At 43.1% G+C, this 10,426-nt stretch overlaps 1 protein-coding gene across 1 annotated transcript in view; it reads left to right on the forward strand.

Moving 5' to 3' along the window:
• Positions 1-10,426, forward strand: part of Trank1 (tetratricopeptide repeat and ankyrin repeat containing 1) — a 78,311-nt gene that overhangs the window by 56,339 nt on the left and 11,546 nt on the right. The window contains exons 13-16 of the mRNA XM_051140105.1: positions 79-216; positions 4,420-4,563; positions 5,409-5,565; positions 8,548-8,636. Of these exons, the coding sequence (XP_050996062.1) occupies positions 79-216; positions 4,420-4,563; positions 5,409-5,565; positions 8,548-8,636 (528 nt within the window). The remainder of the gene's footprint in view (positions 1-78; positions 217-4,419; positions 4,564-5,408; positions 5,566-8,547; positions 8,637-10,426) is intronic.

The raw sequence follows: 10,426 nt of genomic DNA on the forward strand, positions 1-10,426 counted from the left end.
TTTCCCAGAGAAAGAGATAAAACTTTCCTTTATTTGTCTTTGTAGAATCTGATATTGTTTGGGTTTATTCTACTTTAGGTGATTCTTGTTGCCAATGAAATGGCAAAGGAGAAAATTCCAGAAGAGCTGGGGTTAGCACTTGTACTAACTGTTTATGAGGCCAAAGGATTGGAATTTGACGATGTCCTCCTTTACAACTTTTTTACTGATTCTGAGGTATGTCACAGAATTCTTTTCACACAGCCCAGGTCTATTACCTGCGCAGAACTTCTGCTCTGTGGAAGACAGTTTGGAGCTGAGGTTAAGAGTTTGTCACAGGAGCCCATGTGTGTTGTAGAGCACTGTGCACTTAGTGTTGGGGTTTGTGAGTCGGTGGGGGCTTGAGAATAGCTTTGGGTGGTTCCACAGTGTGTCATGGGCTACTTCCCCTGTACACATCCATGGCTCTCTTGTATTCATGTTTTCTGAATGACCAGCACTCAAGGGCCAGTTTTCATTAGGTGCTGTTATCATTGGCTCCCAGGGATGCCTTAAGTTGGAGCGAGTTCTAAGGAGAGCCATACATGATGGCAGGGTTAGCAATGTCCACCTGTGAGGACAGAGCTGGCAAAGTCAGGTGATAGACAACCCCTGGGAGACAGTCTGCGGGACCAGGCAATATGTGGTCTCCAGCTCGCTCTGGCTGGCTTCTCTCCCACAGCTTCACACTTGTGGACCACAGTAGCCAGGGTTCCTGGACTCCTCCCCAGTGACTTCTGTGCCAGCCATTGCTTAATGTGGTTCCTGAGTCCTTGTCATTTTCTTTTTTAATCTCCAAATTACTGTTAAGGGAACCACTAAATCAGGACCATTGCCCATGGCTTCTAGCCACAGGTTTCCGTTCACTAACTTGTCTTTGATGGGGACCCAGGCTGGCTGTTCTGGGTCTCTTTTTGCTGCAGCTGGCTGTGCTCTGTCCCTGTTGCAGATTTTCTGTTGCAAGCTTGAAGAGGCTGTTCTAAAGTTGGAGCACCGTTTTAGCTTTGATACCTTAAAATCTAACCGTGATCTGACCCTTGAAATAGAATTCTTCCTTACATTTTTCTGATAATTTCTAAATGTCATATTTGATTTAATAATATTTATATCTGATACTGCAATGGGTGCCTCACAGTTTATAAAGAACGCTTTGAATGCAGTGTCTCATCTCACCAATGCTCTGACGCCTAAGTGCTTTTATTACTTTTGTTCTATAGATAAAGCCAAAAGTTACTGGATTTAAGTAAGTTGTCTGTAGTTAAAATATTTGTAGCAGAATCTGAAGAAAACCCAAATGCTTTGAGTGCTAAACACTTTTCCCTTTGTCCTCCTTTCCTTTTCACGTGTGAACTGGCTTCCAGAACCTTTCACAGTGAATAAATATATCGTTGCCCTTTCTCGTGTCCACCCCTTCCTGGTGGGTTTGTTAATAAAAGCAGATGCATGCTCATTAACCCTGCTACCATTTTTCATCTCTGAGGTCTAACTTTTTTTCCCTAATAACACATCCACTGGTCATGGTTGGACTGAGGCTCTCCTGAAAGAGAAAGGGGTAAGACTTTGTTGTTCCTGTCCTTTATTAAGCACCATTTGTATGCACATGCCAGTGATAAAGTCGAAGGTCAAAGATTTAAGGATCTATGTTGGGGAGTTTTGCTTTTGAAAGACAAATCAGTTACTCTTTTCACCTGATCCTGGGAATGGCACAGGCTTCTCCCTGTCCTCCCATTGATGACTCAGATTGTGTAGAATTCAGAAACACAAAAGCAACAAACACCTAAGCTGAATCTGTTGGTAACATCTGCTTTATCCCATGTACATAATGAGATCTCTAAATGACTATGTTTGATATGGTGCTTCCTGGTGTAATGCAATTGTGCATTCCCTGGCGCAAAGTTTGCCCCCAATTTATCCTTTATAATTTCCAGACCAGAAAAATGTTACAAGAAAAGGAGAGGAAATGCATTAAAAAAAAAAAAAGAGAGGGAAGGCAGATCAAACCTCCCCACTCCCTGTGGTCTGGAATTTAGGGTTTCTTTAGAGGTGGCTAGATAAAGGTTGCTGAACAGTTATTGATGTTTGATGTGGGGGACAGTGGAGGTCATCTGTCTTTGTTCCTGTTAGTGTCCCAGTCAGACACTGTCTAGGAACACCTGGCATTTAGGCCTGGGCGAGCATTTAGGCCTGGGTGTGCATGGGGATGGGTGGACACTGGATTCTTCTCTCTAGATGGATTTTTCCTGTTCAATCACATGATTACCAGGCTGTCTTCAGAGTGGGGAGGACCACCAAGGAATGGTTACATCAGACCCTTATAGGATATTTCTTTATCTTAGGAGAGAAGTTACTCTTTCCCTAAACTGTCCTCCTTGGGAATTTAGAAGAGTGATTGCTATTTACATTCGGAGTTGAGGGCATTCTTTCTTTCACACTCATGTTTTAGAGGGATGGGGGAACCCTTTGAAAACTACAAACTTTGTGGGAGACTTGCTAATGGAATCTAGGCCTTTTGCTTGAAAGAAGCCGCTTCTTTCATGGCTGCAAGTGCTACAGATCTGATATCCTTGCAATAAACACTAGCCTCTTCAAGTCTCTGTCTTGAAAAAAAGTTTGCTTCCTGGAAATAGGTAGCCACAAACAGTCTGAGCAAATTTGCTTCTCTCCCAGCAGTTTAAAATACATCATGCTTTTCTGGCTTCTTTGACAGCCATTTTGCTTCTTTGCCTGCCAGGAGGGTCCTCTTGAATGTCAGCATTTTTACCTGTTTTCCTTGATCTGCTTGCCTAAGTAGCTTTGCAAGAGGACCTCATGAGTGTGTCCTCAAGAGTTTTTCTAAACCTTTCAACTATTCAAGTGACTTCACCTATGGTTTGACATCATTTTCCAGAGTATGGTAATGAACTCGTAATAAATTTTTATAGTAACACAACCAGCCCTGCTTATTAGACAGTTTTTTAGGCATTTAACTTAGTTTAACCATGTAGTTAAGCTTAATAACTTAACGCAGACATCTATCAGCTCTGTCCACTTCATGGTTTGGGAATCCTTAAACACTACAAAGGTGTCAAGTTGCATCACCTTATGAAAAGAGAACAAAATGGCTACACTTAGATGACACAGTGAAGTGTGAAATCTGAGACTCCTAGGAATTTCACATTTTAAGTACCACATGGAGCCTGGGCAGTTCAGCCTTGCTGGGGCCAGAAACCAATTCAGAAGCCTGCTGACCAATTCCAGCCCACTGGCTGTTTCCTGTATCTTGGCACTAAGAATGGATTTTATATTTTTGAATAGTTAGAAAAACTCAAAGAAGAATAATATCTCATGGCACATGGAAATTATATGAAACTCAATTTAGTATTGACCAGTAGCTTTATTGGAATTTGCCGTCTTTGTTCATTCACATGTCATCTGTGGTTGCTTTAGCACTGTGGCAGGTTGACCAATGAGAGACCATGTAACATGCAAATCTAACCCTTTGCAGTGATTCTAAACCTTCCTAATGCTGCAACCCTTTGATACAGTTCCCCATATTGTGGTGACTCCCAACCATAAAATTAGTAGTTTTTGTGACTGCTTCATAACTATAATTTTCTACTGTTATGAATCATAATGTAAGTAAATGTGTTTTTTGTTGGTCTTAGGTGACCTCTGTGAAAGGGCTGCTTGACCTCCCCAAAAGGGTTGCAACTCACAGGCTGAGAACCACTGCTTAGAGGAAAAATTTCCATTCCTTAGTCATGTAACCACCTTAGCTTTTTGGGTGTTTGGGTAAAGGAAAGAATGAATTAAAAGCAAGTACTGTACTCTCAACATTGATTATCTCCTTTTCTTTACCAACAAATTTGATTTGTCCTATTACTATTAAGAACATTGTGTCCAAGATCAGATAATTGGTAAATGAAAAAAATTAGCTATTAATGAATATGTCTTGTGACTTTATATCATGTAGCATACAGCATCTGATTTTTTCCATTCTTAGTTGATTAATTTAGATAATTCTGTCACCTGTTCTTAAATATTGTCCCTATGTGGCATTTTTTTAACCACATAGTGAGAAGGAGTAAGGTTCCTTCTGTCCACACTGTTGGCTGACATTCTTTGAATTACCATAACACCCTGGGCCCTTAGCATTCTTTCTTGCCCATATTGGGTACCTACATCTGGCTTCTAAACCACCTTATCCAAGTGTTGGTATATTTTCATGGTAGCTTCTTTAACCCCTGCCTGTGTAACCTTATCTCCTCCCACCTGTTCTGAGGCCATGGAATATATCCCTCTATACAGCTTGTGTTGAAGGCTCCACACCTCTGGGTAAGGCTCAGTTCTCCATGACACTTGGGAGGGACTTCAAAAGCAAATTCTGTTGTTCTTCAGCTTGTTGTTGTTGTTATTGTGTAGGCATACAAAGAGTGGAAGATCATTTCCTCGTTCATACCATCATCTGACTCCAGAGAGGAGCACTGGCCATTGGTTGAGGTTCCCTTGGAGAAACCAAGCTCCTCTCAGGCTCGGTCCCTTATGGTGAACCCAGAAATGTACAAGGTGAGTATCTGCAATTTGTCTACCCAGTGATTTAATACGAAATGCGCAAATAAGGCTCAGAGAGAAGAGGCGCTGAAAATTGGAGCCTTGCAGCTAGCAGTGAGCCTGGGGAAGGAAAGGTGGTGTTAGTTGCCTCCTCCCTCTCTGTAGAGCACTGGACCTGATGGAGGTGGAAGTGCCTTTCATTCATTTAGTTCTTCTGGAAGTAAACATTATTCAGAAAATTTGATGAAATCACAGAATGTGGCTCAAGTAGTTTAGTAGTAATGACAGTTGCTATGCAAGGTATGAGTGTCTTCATTTTTAAAAACCAAGTCACAGCAATTGTGAGGTCCTGGTGTCCTTATCAAAGTTTGCAGTAATTCTTTAACACTTAATTTTAGAAAGTTTATTTTATTATTTATTTATTTGTGTTTGGGTTCCTATGGAGGTTGGAAGAGGATACTGGGTCTGCTGGAGCTATAGTCATTCATGAGCTACCTGCTGGGAACTTATGTGACTCACATGGTTCAGCTCTCTGTAAGAGCAGCTTGTGTTCCTAACTGCAGAACCACTTCTCCGGCTCTAAAACTTAACTTTTTTTGTGGGCCAGTGAGAATGCGCAGTGGACAAAATGCTTGCCAGGTAGCCGTGAATACCTGAGCTCAGTCCCTAAAATTCACATTCAAGGAGAAGGCATGTGCCCACACATGTGCGTACAACACACATACAAATAATAAGTAAAATTAAATTAAAAATTAGATTAGTTTTTCTATCTTTTTCAAATCAGAGTAAGGCCCTTCAAGCATACTCACCTTGTCCCTGGGACACAAGGCTCATTGCTGTGCCCTCACCCTTATCCCCAGCTCCTCAATGGAGAGCTGAAGCAGCTGTACACAGCCATCACCCGGGCTCGGGTCAACCTCTGGATCTTCGATGAAAACCTAGAGAAACGGGCTCCTGCTTTCAAATATTTCATTAGGAGAGATTTTGTCCAAGTTGTAAAGACAGATGAAAATAAAGGTAAGATTGCATTAAAAATATGCTTGCTGTTGGAGGAAAAATGTGTCTCTCTACTGTTCTGATGGTCATTTGAAAGGGCATAGTTTTTGGATGTTTTGTGTTTTCTAGTGCTGAAGATTGAGTCCAGACCCCTATGCACGTGAGGCAAGCGCTGTCCCATGGACCCGTGCTTCCAGCCTGGGTGTGGCACTTGTTTTGTTTAATTGTACCTCCTCCATGATTTTCTCAGATAAAGCATTTTAACTTATTTATATTAAGACATCTGAGAAAGAGTGTTTGTGGTGCATTTGGCAGAGTTCCATACTTTAGGGAAGATCTATTATTTGTACTTTAAAAATGAATGTTTTGGATAGAGTTGCAGGAACTAGGTCACAGCAGTGTAGTACAAGTTAGTATAGCTTTTGGGAAGCTTGTTTGAAATGGCCTATTAAAGTGAATATTACATAACTCTGGTTGTAATAACAAGAAAAAGAAAGTAGCCTAAGCATCGGCACAGGAAAGGCTAAAATACCGTGCAATCACTAAAAAGACTAAGGTGACTTTTTATTTATTGATATGGAGAGATATTCATGATGTGCTATATAAAACAAGAAAAACATAAGGCGGCGTGGAATGGTCCGATTTCAAAGGACTCTGTATTGATACAAATGTAAAGGTTATATGTTTATATCAGCATACAGCAGAATAAAACATTTATATGTACATTTGTATGTGTGTATGCATATGGAATCTGTGTGAATGCCTATAGCTGTCAAACCAAACTCATTTCCCACACTGGTACATTAAGAATTACGTTGATGAGTATCCTAGTTACTGCTCTATTGCTGTGAAGAGACGCTATGATTGAAGGAACTTTTATTTTTTTAAAAAAGCATTTAATTGGGGGCTTGCTTACAGCTTTAAAGGATTAGTCAGTGATCATCATGGTGGGAAGCAGACAGGCATGGTGCTGGTGCAGTAGCTGAGAGCTTTACATCCTGGTCCACAGGCAGAGAGAAGAGAGAGGAAAGAGAGGAGAGGGGTGGGGAAGGGTGAGAAAAGGAGAGGAGAGGAGAAAGAGGCCTTGGCATGGGCTTTGAAAACCTCAAAACCCAGCCCCATACCTCTTCCAATAAGGTCACACCTCTTCCAACAAGGCCACACCTCCTAATCCTTCCCAAATAATTCCATTAACCGAGGATCAAATATTCAAACATGAGCCAATAGGGGCCATTCTCATTCAAACCACCACAGTGGGAGTTCAGACAATCTATTGATTGTGTCCTGAATATTACAGCACAAGGACCAGGAATTCAGCTAGCAAGGTAGTTATTTGTATATATTAAACTCCTGGCTATGAGTGTCTGAGGGCCCCATGCAGAGAGGGTCTAGAGAAAGAAAATGCATAAATACACACTTGCAAGGCCTCTGATGCTGACTTTACATTGCTTACCTTTGCATAGGTCTGGGTGTGGGTTTGTTGAGTAGATGTGGATGTCATTTCTCTTTTCTTTTAGAGCCTCTGCAGTATTAGGAGGGTTACAGAATTATCATATATTCTCATTATTATAATTTACAAAGACTAGCTAATAAAAAATGAAGTTCGATGAGTAAGATAACTATGAAAAAAATCTTCCCTCTATGGAGAAGAAAACTGCCTCCTTTCTTGAAAGCTAGTTAATGAGTTGGTTCCTCCAGACTATGGTTAATTTCTCTAAGGGGTGGGGAAGAAGCACAGCTTACTGTGGAGAGGCTTGCTGATAGCCTAGCTATTTCTGGTTATTGCTGATAGCTCAGTTGGGGACTGGGATCCAATGTTCTCTTCCTAGAACTCGACTGTTGTGGAGAAAATGATGAGAAAAGTTGACGGTTTAAAATTAAAACAAAACAAAACAACCCTTCTTCTCTAGGATCTTGCCGTCTGAACATGACCTTGTTCAGGCCCGACTTTCTCTTCATGAGCCTTTCTCTCCACACTAAAAGTTAAAGGAGTGGATTGGCCTGGTATATAGTTTTCAACTTATCCTGTAACTCTTACTTTAATCCCCAAATATGCTCTCGCACCCATTGGGCACCTTGTCCTCTTCATATGTAGCACGGAGCTTTGCTGTGGGAGTAAACCCCACCGGGAGCATAGAGTCAGCACTCAAGGCTATCTGCCGTCCTTGCTGCAGTAGAAGGGAAGCAGGCCGGGAGGCTAGCCTGGGTTTATACCTTCTGAACATGGCTGCCCGTCTTCTTTAGTTGGGACCCATTAGTGTAGACATCTCTGGTCCCTTTAGCTTTGGTCTGGCTTGCTGACATTGTCTTGGCATTCACTGTATTACCTTGACCCAGGCTGAACTCTGGAAGCTTGCTAAGAGCTAGATGGCTTTGGATTTTCAAGCAGAAATTAATAATTGCTGTGTGCCTTCTATTTCATAGCTACAAACAAGGAAAGTAGACCAGAATTTAAAAAGCAAATTATGTCTTTTTCTCACTTCCACCTCCTCCTCCTGAAACCTACACCAACCTGTCTTGGTGCTAAAATACATCTTGATGAATTCCAGAAGGTCAGCATGAGTGCATTTGCCTTCAATAAAGCAACAAAGTTACTGCCTCACATTCCAGTAGCTAAAAGTTCAAGATCAAGGTGTGGGCTGGATTAGTTTCTTCTGAAGACTCACTTGGGCTTCCAGATGAAGAACACCTTCTCACTGTGTCCTCACATGGCCTTTCCTGTATGTGGTACACCTGTGTGTGTGTGTGTGTGTGTGTGTGTGTGTGTGTGTGTGTGTGTGTGTGTGTGTGTGTGTGTCCCTTCCAAGAATACCAGTGAGACTGGATTAAGGCCCATTCTAAAGGTTTCAGTGTAAAGGCCTTGTCTCCAAATAAAGCCCTGTTTTAAAGCAGTAGAGATTAAGAATTCAACAAATTAATTTGGGAGGATACAGTTTAGGCCAGACAGGTAAAGTCAGTGGCTACTGTCTGGAGAAACAAACTGGCTTTTCACTTTCATTTTAGACTTTGATGATAGCATGTTTGTTAAGACCTCAACTCCTGGTGAGTGGATTACACAAGGAGACTATTATGCTAAGCACCAGTGCTGGAAGGTAAGGAGCTGGGGCCAGATGCCAGGGGTGAGGGATGTCTGTGACTGCCAGCCTTGGCAGACCTCATGGGAAGGTTTCCCCACTACCACATCGGTGACTAGGACACAGTGAGGATGTCAGTGACTGTGCCACTTCTGAGTTTATCCTGACAGGAGGAGAGCTCCCTGCCCTGTTCCTTCCCCAGTCAGTGCAGGCATGGCTGTCCTTTATTTCATGCTGTGTGGTAGGCACATGCTGATAGGTAGGTAGAGTGTCATGGTCTATCCCCTGCCAAGGATCCCTCCTGTTTATTTCCCTGATTGATTTTTGCGGCTGGACAAACCATCACAGCCCCAATCTTACTTTCTTCTTTCCCTTTGTCAGCTGCAGTTTATTAGAGTATTCTCCTTTATAGCCACACAGTAGCTGCTTCAGCAGCTCCAGCACCCCACTCTCAGCAGCATCCCACACAGGAGTGAGGGCAGGCATGTGCTTCTTTAGGAGCTCTCTTTAGACCCAAAGTCCCCAGTGGACTTCCTCATACTTCTTCTGGTCAGTAGCAAGTCACCTGTCCCTCATCTCTGCAGTCATCTGAGAGTGCACTCCTGCCTGACAGCTTCAGCCCTTTATGTAGAGTAGATCTCTCCTTCTGGCAGCAAAGGAAGGAGGATGCTGTGGGTAGCAACAGTGTCTACCACCACAGGCTGAGCCTCAAGAAACTCACACATCCTGGAGCCGACTTCTTGGGGATCCATGTCTGCAGCTGAAAGCAGCTGCACTGGGTTTGGCAGATGGCTTTCTTTCCTTCTGCGCCCCATGCTTGGGGTCCGGCTTCTCTGGTGTCACGGAAAGATGCCTGCAGTTTCCCTTTCATGACTGAACAGACACTGTGAGACAGCCGTTTCTCTGTGGGGCTCCTTCTGTTGCTCTAGAAACCCTCGTTATTGGAATTTGTAAAGTTAGGCCTGAGTGAAGGAAATGGGCAGTGCTGAAGACCCTGGAACTGCACGGCAGCTCTGGGTAAAGTCGTGCCGTGAGGTGTCTGTGCACTCACCCACCTGGGAGACAGAGCCCTTCAAGTTTCCTTAGCCTCAGGTTCTAGAAGTTTTGTCTGCTGTGATGGCATGGGAAATAGTTTATATGCACAAAAAAGAACTCTTATATGGGCTTCCAGCTACTTGTTGCTGCATTACAAACCCACCCCCCAAAACTCAGTGGCTTATCACAAGAAACCTGTGCTGCTCCCAGTTCTAAGCACCAGTCGTCTGAATCAGCTGGATAGTTCTGGACTCACCTGCCATTCATTGTGTTGTTCTGTTTCTGGTGATTGGCTGTTTCCTGGCTCTGATAATGGGGACGTGGTCATTGGGATACTGGGAACACTTGTCCCTGGTCCTTGAACTGGTCAGTTTGGGCTAGTTCATGTGATACCAGGTTCAAAGAAGTACGTCAGTCCCTGGAGGCCTGGTCTTGTAATTAGCCCTGTACCATTTCTGCTGATTTCTCTTGGGTAGCTAGTCACAGCCCACACTGAGGGACAGGGATACAGGAAGATGCATGACTGCAGGAGCAGAAGCAGCAAAGGTGTGTTCAAAGGAGTGTGGCAGAGGTCAGAGGTGCAAGCCTGCTGGGACCTCCCTTCTCATCTCTAGCATGAGGTGAAGGAACACAGCCATGCTGTTTTAGAGTTGATATGTATGGAAAGTCATCTTCAAAGTATGCAATACATAGAAATTGACAGAAGCACTGAACATCTGGCTGCTGTAAAACCAAACTATTTTTTGGCAGGGTGGAGGGAGGCAGCAGGAAGG

Source organism: Acomys russatus, chromosome 32, assembly GCF_903995435.1.
Source record: "Acomys russatus chromosome 32, mAcoRus1.1, whole genome shotgun sequence".
Classification (NCBI taxonomy): domain Eukaryota; kingdom Metazoa; phylum Chordata; class Mammalia; order Rodentia; family Muridae; genus Acomys; species Acomys russatus.